This window comes from Condylura cristata, unplaced genomic scaffold (assembly GCF_000260355.1).
Source record: "Condylura cristata isolate star-nosed mole 26May11 unplaced genomic scaffold, ConCri1.0 scaffold00047, whole genome shotgun sequence".
NCBI lineage: Eukaryota > Metazoa > Chordata > Mammalia > Eulipotyphla > Talpidae > Condylura > Condylura cristata.
In genome coordinates this window covers 370,097-387,857 of record NW_004567148.1, presented here as the reverse complement: position 1 = coordinate 387,857, position 17,761 = coordinate 370,097, and the positions used below count along the sequence as shown (strand labels likewise).

At 39.0% G+C, this 17,761-nt stretch overlaps 1 protein-coding gene across 2 annotated transcripts in view; it reads right to left on the bottom strand.

Annotated features, from left to right (window-relative positions):
• Positions 1 to 1,403: 1,403 nt before the first annotated feature.
• CNTN1 (contactin 1) overlaps positions 1,404 to 17,761 on the bottom strand; it is a 289,880-nt gene continuing 273,522 nt past the window's right edge. For both annotated transcript variants that reach the window (XM_012734143.1, XM_012734142.1), the window contains exon 24: positions 1,404 to 3,811. In XM_012734143.1, coding sequence (XP_012589597.1) covers positions 3,735 to 3,811 — 77 coding nt within the window. In that variant the 3' untranslated portion in view covers positions 1,404 to 3,734. The remainder of the gene's footprint in view (positions 3,812 to 17,761) is intronic.

The window sequence follows — 17,761 nt, the reverse complement described above, 5'->3', positions numbered from 1 at the left end:
GATATTACCCCCAAGAATCACATTATCACTAGTAATTAACATCTTTTGTTTACAATTTTTTTAAATGTAGAAATCTAATTTGCATTCCCCATCAAGTTATCTTAATGTCAGCTTATTCTAAACTAGAATTGATTCTATTCTGAAAAAATAAAAATTTCTTCAAGTAGGAGCGAGGTAGCTTTCATCAATCTTTTTATTAGCAACTACCAGAAGATTATAGACTCAGGAAATTAAGTATTAAAATTTAATTAACTTCCCAAGTCACATGAAGGGGAAAAATTAAAGTAATCCACATTCCTTTAGAGAAGAAATCTTCTGACGTGAACTTCAGTCTGTTGCTTGGGTTTTAGAAACAAATCAGGGTTTATGTCTGTTAGTGAAAAAGTACATAACATTTTGATCCTTACACTGTAGAACTGAAAGAATGAATGCACAAACTAACATTTTAGAGAATGATTTTTTTTGAGATATTGAAATTTCTTATACACGATGCTGTTATTACTGATTTGATTAAAAATAAGTTAATCTAGAGCTTGTAGTAATCGTGAAAAGCTGTTTTCCCAAAACTGGCTCCCTGTCAGGTGTTTCTGAACAACCTAAAAGACAAATTCTTGTGCTTCACTCCCATGATTCTAAGTTAGTAGGTCTAGACTGTTCCACAGAATCCATTTTACTTGTTCAAATTCTTCATGTGGTCTTGATGGACAACCCAAATTTGAGACCCGCTAACACTGAAAACACTCACACAGAAAGCAGCTTTGATCTCCTAAAGCTTGGGGAATGAGAGCTAAGGTCGATCCCAGGTCAAATACCAGAAGTAAAATATTAGAATAGAAGAAATCCAATACTTAAGGTCGAGAAACAGAGGCAGAGCCCAAAAGGGAAGCCAAGATCCAGGAGACAAGCAAGTCCCATGAGAAAGGAAGCAAGGTCAGAATGTCAACGCACATTCACAATGAGGACACAGAAGTTGTGAGGCAGAACACACGAGGCCCCGGGATTCAGACGTTTGGGCTCGGTTTTTCTCAGGACTCAGAGAAGGCATCTCTTCTACCAAATCCCTGTCTATGGTCCTGCTTTTATGCAGATTTTTCTCTTAGAAGACCAACTTGTTCAGGGTTAACTCATTTCTTATTCTGGAAGCACATAATAGCACATTTTCATGGCTGGCACTGGATTGCATGCTTTTCACTGACATCTTCATAAATTAGTAACTTATCAGGTGACCTTATTTCAGCCTGTGTGTACAACCCACGGTGTGTGTTGTGTCTACATCTACAATTTTTGTAGAACGAATGTTGAGCCACAGTGTGACAAGGAATATGTACTCCATGCTTTTGAACTGACAGTGGAATCGTAACAGTGGAGTTTCAATTATGTAGATTGAAAGGACACTGGTCATCTCTTGGGTAACAGTAAGACATTTATTTCTTTATAATTTGTTTTCATTCATAAAAAGGACAAAGCACAGTCCTATACTACTCCATTGAAAAATGATAAAAAAGAACTAAAAAGTCAATTCAATAGTTATCAGTATCAAATAAAACTACTATCACCTTTCCTGAAATACAAAGAAAAATCAGATGTATCTAGAGCTATATAAAGTTTAATTAAGAATCTTGTATCTTAAAGCAGACAATACGTTAGTTTGACAACAGTTTAAAACTGATGGTCCAAGTCAAATTTGTACAAGAGCATGAGAAAATGAAAATCTTGAGTTATCAGTATATGAGATTGAATTCACCTTGTCTCTGCCACAAATTTAAAATGAAGCAAACAACCTCCAAAGTCTGTCTCCTATCTTTCAGAACCTTTTCATGCAAAATTTCACGTTTTGCTTTGTTTTATTTCCATACATAGAAATAAAAGGTGAGCATGCAAAGTTTTGGTTGTTGCCAGTTATATAAAACTGCCCAACATGGGTCAAATTGTGAAAGAACCCAAAGTGTAACAATGAAAACACAAACATTTGTACAGAAGGCTTTCAGAGTATTCATTTCTCTAAAACATGAAGATACTGCGTTTGTTTTCAAATAATTAAGTATTTTATGATCTTAAGACTGTTGACATACTTCCATGGGAAATCATCCATTTCACTTATTGTTTTAAAAAGCTTCATTTTATAATGGAGTTATAAATGTAAACTAATGAAATATTTATTGATATTTTCCTAACGAAAGATTTAAACATTTACACATAGATATATAGTACAAAAATTATACAAATTAAAAATCAAAGAAAGGGGCTGGGGTAAAGTAGTAATAGATCTATTTTGCTCCCTGTAAATATTCTTTTATGAACCTATACGGTATCCTTTCTAAAAAGATAAACTCTATCTCTAATTAGCAAGGTTGTGCTAGTAAAATAGGATAATACCTCTTGAATCATCAGACATTGCACCATCTCATGAGCCAGCTAATCCTTTAGTATTCAATTTCTTTCACATCCACACTCAAACACATTTCTCTGCACACCATGGAGAATGAAGAAATGTGTGTCTTCCTTTTCACAACCTATAAAACCTAAGCACCAACATGCAAGAGACATCATTTGCAGAAACACATCAGTTGTCTCCTGGCCTGCCTTCAAAGTATCATTTGCAACATATTGATTTGGTACTTTTAGCCAGTTTTCAGTATTGCATTGAAATGAATGATGAGCTTAAATTAAGTTTTTAAAAAGAAGGATTACTGTAGTTTTTCTGACCTACAGGTAGATTTTTATCCCATACCTTTAATAAAGAAATGTTTGACTGCATCATTTTTATGATGCATAGAAAGAAAGATATTAGAATAGTGTTAGATAATTAGTATTCTCACAACTGCCATGTATTCCTAGCTGTGTAAAGACTGTCACACCTCAATTTAAAAAAATGGAAGCACTTTCAAAATTCATCATTTCATATATGAATAAATACAGTGAATCATAATACTCTAGATAAGAACTTTGATTTTTATGGTTTGAAATTGATAAGAAAAGCATAAATAACATAACTTTGGAAATAGAATACAGAAGTACAAAACTTTATATGGTATGTGGACTTTACTATTAAAAAAACTAACTGAAAGGTATTACTGAATCTGAAAATCAAATATTTAGAAAATACTTTGAAAAATAAGAACACTGATAAGTCATGGCATTTGGGCTTCAATAATCAAATTATTTCAAATCATTCAGTAAAATTATCTAGACAATGGAATTTATGTTGCTAGACTATTTTTTTTTTCAAGAAAACTCAAAATGTCCTGATGATAGGGGTCACTCAAAAATATGCAAGACCCTAAACAAAGAAGATAGTACGAAAGACTGTATTACTCTTACATATACCACATACAATCAACATTTCAACCTCTATGATATTTCACAACTTGTTATTAAATTTAAAGCACCTGTGTATGGTGATTTTACTTTCACTCTACAGCCTATAGAATTAAACACTGTAACTTGTCCCATTGGATTAAATCATGCAACTGTCACAGAATCAGGTTAAGTGGTTTATAAGGCATATTGGAACGAGTTAAAAATCATTTTATATCCATTTAAAAGTTTATTCTTTTGGATGAAAGGGTTCCTGAATGCCTCGGTCATAATATTATTGTAAATCAGTTGGATAGTTTGTTAATGGATACTTTATTTTTCTTAGGATGGAGCCACAGGAGTTGGAAGGAATCGTAGTCATCACAGGGGTGTTTGTCCTCTGAGCTGGTCTGAGAACAGCAGCTGTCACACCACATTCAGAATTCCAAGTAGACAAGGACGCCGAGAGCAGGCAGCAGTAAGCAGAGCAAGCTTGGTAGCAAAGTGGATGCACCTACAATGGAAACCAGAAATGTGCACATTAGTTCCTGAGTAACAGTCCCAGTCACTCACTCAGCTCTGAGGAGGACAAAGCTAAGTAACCATGAAATTACAACTGGCCTCCCTGGTGGTGCAGGGGTTAAAGTCTCAGCACCATGAAGCTATCACCAACCACTGTGGCCTGAGTTTGATCCCAGGCCAGGGAGTTGATCCACTTATAGCCTAGAAGACCTCTCCTGTCTCACCGGTTGCTCCACTCAGCAGTGTGTTTCAGTCAATCATTCTGCTTTGTTCCCCACTCTGCCTCTGGTGACTCCTCTCATTCCCGCACCTCTGGCCTGAATCCCTGTTCTTCTATGCAAAAAAGTAAATAAAATAAATCTTAAAAAAAAAAAACAAAAAACAAAAACAAAAAACAGCTGCAGGCCCTCCCTCCCTGGTGGTGCAGCCTGTTAGGGCGCAGCACTGCATGCTGACCACAGCCACTTCAGTGCCAGTTCGAACCCTAGCCCCAGAGGTGATCCACCTGGCATGGCAGACCTCTCCTGTCTTGCCCACTGCTCCCCTCAGCATTGTGTTTCGATGATCTGCCTGTTCTGCTCCCTACTCTATCTCTGGTGAATCCTCTCACCTCTGGCCTGTACCACAGTTCTGGATGAATGAATGAATGAATGAATGAATGAATGAATGAAAGAAAGAAAGAAAGAATGAGTGAATGAGTGAAGAAATAAGTAAATAAATAAATAATTTACTGCTCAGTGAATTAAGAAAAACAAACACTGATCAAGTATTTGGTGTATGAGACTAGGTGGCCTATTTCTAAACAACTTGTTCATATCAATCATTTATGATAATTAAATCACAAATATTCATTTTTTCCCTATGGTCCAGTACCCCAAATTCCAAATTTCTATCAGAACAGAGGGAAAGAGATCAACAAATATATGTGTGTGTATGTGTGTGTGTGTAAAATCCAATGAAAGCTGTTAAAGAATAAGATAAAAAAGATACAATAAACATAGTAATAATATTATCTGGGATAATATCATCTGGTTGCATCATCATCATTTTAACTAGATGGACTTTGTGCAATTTCATATCCACGTGGTTTTAAGTCATTAAGGTGCTTATGCACAATGATATGAAGAAAGTATCCTTGATACTATTAAGTCATCTATTTAAACTTTAGCTAAGTATCAGTTGCCCTGAATACACACACACACACACACACACACACCTACCTATCTATCATCATTTCTTTCTCTCTTTCTATACATACATACATACATACATACATACATACATACATACATACATATATATATATATATCATCCTTACTTCTAATAAGGGAAATGGAAATCAGCACTAGAATGGATGCAAAAATATGCCCATTTTGGGAAACCTATTACCTAAATTTAAAACTTTAAATTGTTGTTAGCTACCATATTAACACTGGTCTAAAACAGCCCTTTCTTTTAAATATTCTCCTTCTATTCAGAAAGACTCAGGACATTATTCCTGAAGCTTTACTCATTAAAAGCATCTCCATTTCCCATCAGTAGCAATTCACACCTTTATCCCACCATGGTACACAGAAAACATAGGAAAGTGTTATCAGACATAGAAATAAATGGGATCTTAGAAATGAACAGGACAATGAGGGTCAAAATGCAAGAAGCAGAATGAGTATAACAGAAAGAAATAGCCCTCCAGCAGCCGCCAGTAGCCTTATTATGTAGATGCTTCATAATTTTATTATTAATAATGATGACAAACTAGCCATAGTTTGTAATAATAATAATAATATAATATAGTACCTGCTACTTACTGTTCTAGTTATGAGCAGATACTACATTGGTCCCTTTATTTAGCATTAGTGGGACAGTCTTTGATGACAGGTCTTACCCTCTGATTTTCTAGATGAGCCATTCAGATTCAAGGTGTGTTCAAGGGCAGTGGCCCTTACAGACAGAACCAAGATTAGATATGATTTGATCTGGCTCCGTTGCCCATTCTCTTCCTACCTCTCTGCTACTTTCTGCACATAGTTTTTGGAAGTTGACCAGTTCTAGAAATGTATAAAGACATTATATCCTGCACTTAATGTGTCAAAGCAAAGGTAGGTACAAAAGGGAAATAAATGATTTACAGAGAAACACAACACTAAGCTCTTTCAAAGAGTCTTTTATTCTTGTGGTATTTTCCCCTTCTATTTATCGATATAGGTATTTAAAAAGATACCAAACTGGATATCCAGAAGGCCAACCAACATGAAAATGTCCATTATCACTTTTAATTAGAAAATTCATATTAAAGCCACAATGAAATGGCATCTTTCACCCTTGAGAATGGCTCATATAAAATAGATTTTCACCAGTAAGTGCTGGAGAGGATGTAGGGAACGAAAAGCCCTATCATTCTATTAGTAAGAATGTAAACTGGTGAAGCTATTTTGAAAAGAGAACTGCATTAGCTTTATTTTTTTTTCTTTTTTTTTAAGATTCACTTATTTATACATATAGAACTGGGGTACAGACCAGAGGTGCAGGGGCTGAGGAGATTCATCATAGACAGAGTGGGGAGAAGAACAGGTAGACCCACAAGGTACACTGGTGAGGGGAGCAGCGGGCGGGTCAGGAGAGGTCTGCTGGGCCATGTGGGCCTTGGACGGAACTCGCACTGCTCCAGACCTTGGATGGAACTCACGCTGAAGCGGCTATGGCTAGCTTTGTTGAGAGCTGCACTTTAACCCACTGGACCACCAGGAGGACCCTGCATTTACTTTAAAACACTAAAAATATGGCCCTACCTGGTGGCGCAGCGGGTTAAAGCACAGCACTGAGAATATAGAGCTGCTTCGGCCGGCATGAGTTCGATTCCCGCCTTCCCCGGGGGTGACCACATGGCGTGGCAGACCTCTCCTGACCCAACCGCTGCTCCCCTCAGCAGTGTACTTCGTAGATCTGCCTGTTCGGCTCCCCACTCTGTCTCTGGTGAAGCCTCTCACCTCCCCTGAGCCTCTTGCCTGCACCCAGTTCTGTATGCACAAATAAATAAATCTTAAAAAAAAAAAGCACTAAAAATAAAATTGTAGTAAGGTGGCCTTAAGGAGAAGGGGAGGTTAGAATTTCCCTACTACCTTGCCAAAGGGAGAGTGGAGCTGAGCAGGGAGGAGAAAGGATGGAGAGCCCGAAGGAAACCTGGAGGAGGCACATGCAGAAGAAAAGAGGGAGAATATAGTTTCTAAATTGAAACTAATCGAAAGTGACCCATCCCCTCATGGGTAAATGTCCAGTGAAACAGGGTTGGCCCAAAGCAGGTTCACTTAGGCCTAAAAACCTGCACCTCCTGGTGGGGACCCATAGGGAAGGGACAAAAGGGGCCCAGTACTTCTGAGGCAATAGGAGCAAAATAAAAATCAAGACCAAAGCTCCATAGTCAACCTCCCCATGAGTCTCTCAACTACATCTGTTTCAAATAGTCCAGGGCCAAGAAACAAGAGCCGCTTCTTCACATGTCTCTGCTCCACGTGCCTCCTCCAGGTCTCCTTCTGGCTCTCCACCCTGCTTCCTTTCTTCCCCAGTTTCCTCTCTAGCTTTTCCTCCCTGCTCAGCTCTACCCTCCTTTGGGTGGAGCAGGGAACATGAAACTTCCCCTTTCCCTGGGGACCACCCTATCACAAAAAGTGCCTTAAGATCCAGCAATGTCACTCGCCAGCATCTCTCTGTAGAACATGAAAGCATCAACTCAAAAATGTACATGCTCTACAATGTTTACTGAAACATTATTTAGTATAACTAGGACACATGGAGACAACTTAAGTGTTCACTGATAGAGAGTGAATTTAGAAGATAATATTCTTGCACACAAGAATATTATTCAGCCATAACAAAAGACAAAACGTTGCAACTTGCAGCACAAGAGAAAGTGTTCTAGGTAATTATGTGCAGTAAAGCAAGTAGAATGACAGAGGCAAGCACTGGACATTTATATGACAAAATTAAAGAAGACAAAATACTTACAAAAACCAGTGGACACCAGTGGAATGAGAGTTCTTTACTCTTATTTATTTTTTTATTTTTGCTTAGAAGACCAGAAATGCAGGGAGAGGGTGAGAGAATTCACCAGAGACAGAGTGGGGAGCAGAAAAGGTAGGTGGACTGAAACACTTGCTAAGGAGAGCATCGGGCAAGACAGAGAGGTCTGCTGCTACCCTATGTGGGTCAGCTCCCTGGTTGGGGACAGCAATGACAGCGCTGAGCCTCAACCCTAGGCCCACAGGAGAGCCCAACAAAGTGAGATTTCTGAAGTTAAGAGGGAAGGACAGAAAGTTCAAAGGGTATAAAAGGGATAAAGGTGAGAAAAAAGGAGTAACAAAATCATACACAATAAACAAAGTAAATGAAATGATGCCACCACCCATGATATTTTATTCTGATAAGATGACCAACAATATATCTCAATTATGTGGAAACACATCAGTATTCAGTGTTTGACCTCATTCAAAATCTCTGTCCTGGGACCTCTGTGTGAAGATGGCTGTAGGGTCCTGCCATGCCCGGTCCTTTGACCACGAATTGCATCAGCAGTAGGGGGTTGCATTGCTGGATATGTGGGTTGGCTCAGTCACAACCCAGGCCATGGAAAGACAGTTAGTCAGTTGTGCATGCCATTGAAAGGTTTTGGTGTTAGTATGAAAACCATATGCAATTTCATAATTTGTGGCTTCGACATGAGGATATTTGATTTATTTTAAATAAACTCTTTGTGTTTATGCGTGCTATATTTAATTTCACTAATGGCTCAAGCTTATGTAATTGTGGTCTTCATCTTCCAATTCTCTTCTACACTCTGAGCACAAATTAGAGGCCGGACTGAATTACTACTTAAAGTCATTTAAATGTGGGATCCCATATTCTTGAGTGGTTTTCAATATATATTGGTTTATAGCTATCAAAATGTTACACTGCTATCAAGCATAATTTTTGTACTTATAGGGTATGTACTAAACATATATTTTGCTTTCCCCATATCCACTAAGTTTCAGAGATGAACAAATCATCAATGTGGAGAAGCCATTTTCTCTTTCTCAGAACAAAAAAAAAGTTGATTTAAATTATTCCCCCAGATTGTCTTGATTTTTTTATTTAACTAAATTTGATTTTTTTTATAGACTTCTTTTTTTCCTTCAGGAAGGACTCCTGTTCTAGGGAGTTATAGCTGAAGAGAATTTTCAGTTAAAAGGTAAAAGTCCTTAGTGATTGTGGCAAGTTTCAAGATAGAGAACCACTTGATTGAATCTCTTTCCTGATGCTTAAATGTGGATGGTGCAATCCAAATTGTTACTGTTTGTCTCTTATAGATGATGCCAGAAAAATTAGAATGTTCTCTTGGTGGAATCATTTTATGTTCACACTGTTCTTATCTTGAGATTGTAAACTTCAGGGCAGGGAATAAACGCAAATATTTTCAGCTGTGCTGCCTAATAGCAAAGCGAGGCTACAGTGAGGCCTGAGCCCATAACATTACAATATAAATATTTTTCCCAGTTGTAAACCTTGAATGTTTTCTGACCCCAGAACACAACGTGGGAGAGAAAGAAAAAAGGTGGAATGAAGGAAATTTAAATAAACACTGCAACTGCAGCAGAATCTTTGCTATCTCTTTACATTTCAGACTCTATTACATAATTTCTAGCGTTCAGGGTCTCAGGACCAAGAAGTGGGTTACCCACTCCCAGTAATGCTGTTCCTATGAAAAAGGTATTTTTCCTGCCTTTTAAAGAGATGATATTGAAAATTCACAGTATCAGCAATACATTGATTTTTTTTTAAAGATTTATTTATTTGTGCATACAGAACTAGGGTACAGGCCAGAGACTCAGGGGTGGCGAAAGACTTCACCAGAGACAGAGTAGGGAGCAGAACAGGCAGATCGACGAAGTACACTGCTGAGGGGAGCAGCGGGCGGGCCAGGAGACGTCTGTCACGCCATGTGGTCACCTCCGGGGCAGGCGGGAATCGAACTCATGCAGAAGTGGTTTCAGCTTCTTAGTGCTGTGCTTTAACCTGCTGCGCCACCCGGGAGGGCCAGCAATACATTGATTTTATTGCTCATCTAGGGGCCCTCCAACTGATTTTAATAGGCCATACTTTAGATTCTTTCAGTGTCTTATGATTAACTTTGGGCTTTGTGAAGAAAGTGTTTTGATAAGCTAGTCGGTTCCCTACTAACCTGGAGGCATGCTTATGATATTTTAGATGTACATGGTAATAATAATCAGTGGGTGTTTATTACTAAAATCTGCTGAGTTCTGTAAAACTGCTCTTGGGCTGGCAGCAAATTTGAATGAAAGAGGAAAAGTCTGTCCAGGACCGAAAGAATGAAAATCAAGTCAGTTGGGAAAAGAACTAAGTCATTTGTTACTCAAGTTACTATGACAGACACATAATGCTGCTGCAATTTGTTTGTTTTCAAAGAATAGCTGAGGTGTAGGCCAGAGGTGCAGGGGGTGAGAGGATTCATCAGAGACAGAGCAGGGACCAGAGCAAGTGGATCTACTGAAATCTACTACTGAGGAGAGGCAGTGGGGGCAATACAGGAGAGGTTGTTTGCGCCGTGTGGGTCAGCTCCCTGGCTGGGGATTGAGCTCAGGCTGCAGAGGTGACAGGTCTGAGACTCAACCCCTAGGCCACTAGGGAGGCCCCCCTCCCACTGCAGTTTTAACTGGAGACACTTCAAGGGCAGGCAGTGGCTGTAAAACACCCTAGTGACTCCTACAATGGTGACTAGGGCTTGTTACCAACTGTGCTTTGTTCTTTCACTTACTACTGGGAATCCCCACTTGCTGAACTCTCTGTTTCCATGATGGCCTTCAAACCAGCTTAAGTCCTGCTCCTCCCAGCTCCATCCCAGAAGCAGCAACTAGTCTAGCACTAACTGCTATTTCCCAGAGGTCTTCCTCAGAACTCTTCAGAAGGAAATCTTATTCCATGTAGTTGTTTCACCTCTGCTCTTGAGAGGTATCCCAACAACTGTTCTGGGGTGTTTCCCCAGAACTACTGGCTTGGTCTTTGGCTGTTCAGGCATGAGCAGAGTTTTCTGCTGACACAGAATCCTGCAGCAGCTAAGTCCAGAGACCTAAGACCAGGCCAGATGCAGAGTTCACATCCTAGTGCTGCCTCCAGTGGTAAGGAGAAGTGAACACATTCTTTACCCTTTTCAAATCTTGGTTCCTTCAACTACAAAATGGGACAGACGATATATCTCAAGGCCTTATGAGGACTGAGATGTCTATCAATGCTTCATCTCGCTCTCTCTATATGTATATGCATATAAATGTATCTTTTATATATATTTATGCATGCATTATGTTTCCTATTTTAATATACTATATCAATATATTGTATATTTTTATATCTTTATGTATATATTTTACAAATTTTATGCATAGCTATATATTCATACATATATCTTAATGCATGTGCTTTATAGATTCACAAATATCTAATATATTCATGTTTATGAATATTGCATGTATATGGGCTATATAGAGCATATATATGAATATATATTTATATGATACATAGCACTGAGATTTAACCCCTGGGCCACCAGAGAGGCCCTAATTACATATTCTTAAATACAAAGAGATGACATCTATTTAGCCCATCTTCAGTGAAAACACTTTCAAGGAAAGATTATGATTTGTAGATTCTGGGTCACACACCTACTCCCAGACCAATTGCGTGACTGAATTAGTGAATTTCTAATTATGAATTGGCTTAGAACAGGTTCCTCAGACCCCAAATAATCACAGTGGCTAAGGAAGAAAATTCATTTACTATAAGAACTTTTTAGGTTGTTTCCATTTTCCACAACAATGCTGCAGGTTTCTAGGTTTCACTTCAAATTAATATTTTTTTTGACCTTTGGGTATACTCAAGCTCAAAAACAGATGACTGGATCAAGAAGATATAGTCTATATACCCAGTGCAATACTTCTCAGCCATCAAAAATGATAAAATTGTGCCATTTTCAACAATATGGACAAAACTGGAAGGGATTATCCTCTGTGAAATAAGTCAGAAGGAAGAAGAAAAATATTGGGTGGTCTCACTTATAGAAGGAATATAGGGAACCAAATAAGATAAGGAAAAAAAAGAAGATAAAGTTAGCAGGCAACTATAAATCAAAGACATTCAGCAGGGGATTATGAGGCAGAAGGATCAAAACAGGGGAGGGAAGAGCACAAGAGATCATGATGACAGTGTCTTGGTGGTGGGGAATTTTATGGAAACTACAGCTGAGAAATCAAACTTCTATAAACAAACTTAAAAATAAATTAGATGGTAAAAAAAAGACAATTTTTACTCTGATTTCAGGAGAGCTGATACTTTCCCCCAGTGAAAGTGCTCTGTGGATCCAGAAACAAAATAAATGTTTTGGCAAAAAAAGCAAGAGAAGACCCCCAAGTAAGAAGTGCAAATGCACACTGAGGATCACCAAAAGCAACACAGAATACTCTTGAGCTATCAAATCTGTTGACCATGGTAAATTGAATAGTTATATACATTATTTTGGAAAAATATATTTGACAATAATTTAAAAATGCGTTTCAATTGTTTACCTGAATTTTTCAAAACTTCTTTAACTTATTCCCTTAAATTATATCTATTTTTCCAAAAGCTGGAGGTTAATCAAGATAAGAAAAATAAGCTAATCACCTAATGAAGACTTACATATTTCTGTAAACTAGAGTTCCTGAGCTCCTGACACCCTTTATAAGTAAGTATTGAGAGTCACTCAGAATCATTGTCACATAAGAATTTGTAGGACTCCTTGGGGGGCACAGGATTTAAAGTCTTAGGGCTATCAAACTATCTCCAACGTCAGTAGGTATGAGTTTGATCCCCAGCTAGGGAGCTGAAGCACATGGCGCAGCAGACCTCTCCTGTCTCACCCACTGCTCCCCTCAGCAGTGGATTTCAGTAGATCTGCATTTTCTGGTCCCCACTCTGATCTGTTGAATCCTTTCACCCCCACAATTCGGCTTATATCCCAGTTCTTGTATACACAAATAAATAAAATAAATCTTAAAAAAAAATTGTAGGACTGTTGTAGGGCTGGAGGCTAATTTTTCCTTTTTGCAAAGTACATAAACATGTGTGATTATAATGACTATAAGGTCTTTAGTAGCAGGGATGATCCCACAAAGAAAAGCAAGCTAAGAAATTTAATAAACTATTATGACTAGGTCTATGTAAGTCAAGCATTTCTGACTTGCATATTTGAGGTGGAGACTCTCTTGGGAGTCTGCCATTTTACAAATTCAGTCTATCATAAGAACTTAGCCTGAATAATGCAGTTAAGGTCCAGAGCATTGTTTCTGGAGTTAGTTAACAGGCTGGAGATTCTGGATCCATGGTCTATTAACTGTGTGCACTTAGGCAAATTATCTAATTATTCTTCTTTCCTCACTGGGTTGCTATGAGGATTAGGTGAGAAAATGGCACTTGTTTTCTTAAATTTTGTGACAGAAATGGGGGAAAGCAAAGGTTCAAGAAGAAAGAACTATTTTCACTCTGGGATACTGAAATATAATGTACAGACTCTGTTCCCAGTAGTTTTTAAAATCCCATCAGCCCAATCTCGCTGCAGGTCTTACACTTGACCTAATGTGAAGCCATTGAGGCAAAAACACATTTTTACTTAAAATTTTGTCTTGACCAATGCATCTTATGAAATGTATTACACAAAATCTTAGAATTATTGATGATTCATACCTGGCATTTCTATTTTGTGTTAACAGAGGTATCTCCATAAAAAGGGAGGCACGGGCCCTCCCTGGTGGCACAGTAGGTTAAAGAACAGCACTAAGAAACTAAAGCCACTTCAGCATGAGTTCGATCCCTGCCTGCAGGTGACCCCACAATGTGGGAGACATCTCCTGACCGCCCCTCTGCTCCCTTTCCTTCCTCAGTCAGCCTGTTCTGCTCCCCACTCTGTCTCTTGTGAATCCTCTCACTGCCCCTGCACCTCTGGCCTGTACCCCTATTCTGCATGCATAAATACATAAATCTAAAAAAAGGGGGGCCACTTAAGGGCACAGCTGAGGGAAAGCTGGAGACTCAGGACAGGAAAAAGGAGAATAAGGACCTCTTGCTTCCCAGCCTTGGGCTTTTACCAGGGATTTTGGGGACACGGAAGGAGATACTTGAGACAGATTTGGGTGAGAGACCTGTAGGGTGTGACATTGGCAGCCTTTATCTTGATTTTGATTTTGCTCTTTCCTTCTAGATGTACCTGCCCCCCTCCCCCACTTTCCTATGCACAGGTCCCTACCGGGGGATGCCTTAGACTGTGACAGGCTTTTGGGCCTCAGTGGCCTTGCTCTGGGCCAACCCTGCTTTGCTGGTCATTTATCCCTGAGGAGGTGGGCCACTTTGGATATTTTCACAGGGAAACTATATGCTTTCTCTTCTCTCTTTATGCACAGCCATTCCATGAAGGACTGTGCACAGTAAGCATATGTTTTGTCTTTATGTGGCAGGTGGCAGAATCTCCTTAGCAAGCTTGAGCTTGAGGATGCCAGGGTGTCCCCCCAAAATATTTTTGTCTTTTCTTCATTACACATTTTCTTTTTTATGATTCCCACATTACAGGTTTTCACCACAACCTTCACTCTATCTAAAAATTATCAACAGGTAGAATGCAGAATAGAACTGAGATGAAAATAAACATAACTTAGAATGTTTCACTTGCCTGGATACTGGCAAAAATAATTACAGTAAGACATCTATAATTCAGTAAGTTTATTTTTGATTTTTTTATTAAAGAGTTACTTATTTGTGCATATAAGAACTGGGCTGTGGGCCTGAGGTGCAGGGGTTGAGAGGATTCACCAGAGACACAGTGGGGAGCAGAAACGGCGGATCAACTGATCTGAGACGGGAGAGGTCTGCTGTGCCATGTGGGTCAGCTCCCTGCCCATCGATCAAGCTCATGCTGCAGTGGCTGCAGTAGCTTCATAGTGCTGTGACTTAACCCCATGCGCTGCCAGGGAGGCCCCTAATTCAGCAAGTTTAAAGGTAGAAATTCCTTGAGGCCATAAACCAACATTATTATTCTTGGAAATTATCTAGTGCCTATTACAAATTAAAAGGAGGTGGGTTTTTTTTAGAAAGTTCTCACTTCAAACTGATCTCTTGGGTGAAAGTGTGGAGACAGTTTTCAATCCTAAATCAATTTTAAGCATTTGCTACCTCTTTTGGCAAGATGAAATAATGAATATTTCCCCCAGTCAGTTTATCAGTTTTAAGGCTTTCTAGAAAAGAAACAAGAGAAATCAGGAAGTGAAATAAATTTCATATTTGAAGTAGAACAAACAAACTTGCAGTATTTAATGACTTTTTTTAATCTTTGGAAACCTATTTTATTAGATAGTCTGTCATGGATTGCTTTTTTTTTTTTTTTTTGATAATTATATGCTTCTTTGAGATAATAAAAGACTGAGTAAGCTATGGAGAGAAGAAAAGAGACAGCTTAAGATCTACTTCCAGTTCTATCAATAGTTAGTTGTATAACTTTGGGCAAAAGAGAATATTTGGGCTCAAAATGTGGGTATGAGGCTGGTGTGATCTTTGGCCATTTACTTGTCAAGGATGTGGATTTGACTTCTGGAAAATGATAGGGTTCAATTTTATAAATCCTAAGGGTCCTACTTTGGCCTTGAGTCTATGATTCTAGGTAAACCATACCATATTTAAGAATATCAAGCATTAAACCATAAAATTTGCAAACATATTTGTTATATTTCCCTTCACTTATGATAATCAAATTTGATATTAGTTTGTAAATATACATTAAATGCTTGATCACATAAGTGCTAGTGGCTTTGATGGTTTTTGTTTTTTTCAACCTGGTAAAACCCACTCATCTTGCTGTTCCTACTTGTTTGGCAATTGTGAACCCATATGCCAAGCAAAATAGATTTGTTTTTGGCAGTGTGGATGGTTTGCTGGCAGCTTATTTTGGCAGCTGTATACTTTCTTTGCTGTTGACTCTGGCCCTTTCCCTGTCGGAAAATGCTAGATTCCCAGGATGCGTGTCCTCCTTAAGAAAGGAACAGCTTTTTCAACCACTGGTGACTAATTATTTGCAGGGAAATGTAAAAGCACTTCTTACCACCTACTGCCTAACAAGCATATGCTCAAAAAGCCTAATTTTACCATTAGTTTTGGGTAAGATGACTCCGTGATTATGAGGACATTTAAATTTGCTTATCTATTTCTTTAAAGATAGGTTAAGAGGAAAAGACAGGCAAGGTAGGGGCCTCCAAGGTGACCTAATGGTTAAGTCTCAGCACTATCATCGCCAAGGCCTATCCCCAGCTAGGGAGCTGACCCAGATGGCACAGCGGACTTCTCTGTCTTGCCCACTGCTCCCCCCAGCAGTGGATTTCAGTAGGTCACCTGTTTTGCTGATCCTTCTGTCTCTGATCCCTCTCATCCCTATACCTCTGGTCTAAAGCTCAGTTCTTCTATGCAAAGGTAAAAAATTAAATAAAGATACAGGGTGATATCTTCCCGTGTACATGGGATGTAGGTTGTAAAGAATTCTGCTTGAACAGTGTTGCCATCACTGGAGCATGACCTTTCACACACAGTTTTCACCTTTCAGAACTCTGCCCCTGATCTGTAAAATGGGGAACATAATACTTAAGTCACAGGGTGTTTATGAGGATTGATTAAATAAATAAATATTAGAAGTGCATAAAATTTTGACTTCTCAAGAAGTCAAAGAAAATTCAAAGTTCTAAGAAAATTCCAATTTAGTGAGAATACACTAAGTCTGAGATGAGACTAAAGAGATTCAAGTCTCGTTTTCTGAGTCTTGTCCTATTGGAATCATAAACATACAGAAACAATTTCTTAGATCATCTTTGCATTTTGTTTGGGAAATAGCTATTGGACAGCTCTTTTTTATTATATTAGTTTATTTTTACATATTTTTGTGCATTTTTCCATTTTTTTATTTTTTGATGTATACAAGAACTGGTGTTAGGTGGTGAGAGGATTCCCCGGAGACAGAGTGGGAGCAGAACAGGTGAATCTACTGAAACCCACTGCTGAGAGGAGCAGCAGGCGAGACAAGACAGGTGTGCTGTGCCATGTGGGTCAGCTCCTAGCCTGGGATAGTACTCGGTTCCCAGTGCCTGAAGATAGCTTCATAATGCTGAGACTTAACCCCAATGCCACCAGGGAGGCCCTTTTCAGGCTTTGTCTTCCTACACCATTTAGTAAGGCAGCCAGGCTCAGAGCTGGCAGGGAGAGTGGGGTCAGGAAGCTGTCAGGGTGCCTAGTGTCTGGTGAGTCTTCTCTCCTTCTGGCTCTCTGCCCTTCTCTTGTCGTCTCTTCCCTGGTCCCTACAGCACTCTGCCACTGGCCCTCTGCCACACCATCCTGCTATTGCTCTTACAGGTGCCATCTCTTGACTCAGATGTGCCCACACCACACTCCAGGCACCACCATCAGGCACACATGTAAGACCATAGGTATTAATCATAGATACTAATGGTGAGATCATGGGAAAAACCTGATAACTTCCATTTACCCTACAATATATTTGCTCAAATGTATGTACAAGAAATGCTGAGGACTTACTGAGTTTTAGGAAGCCATCTCTGCCACCTTGTCTCTTTTCATTAGTTACATTAAAAGTTTCAAGAAAATTGACCAATTCGTTTTCACTTTATTCTCAACACTTTAGAACACCAACTGAAATCTCCAAAGCAAAAAGAGGCAAAATATGGAACAGGCAAATATTTCTGTGTGTTTGCTGTTAGTTCAGACAGTGAGACCTGAGGCCTACCCCATCATGCTGCTGGGCATCTCACCCATTTGCAGAAGCTCTATTTTCTGTAGGTGCTCTTAAAATGATAAGGCCAATAACACTTTTTA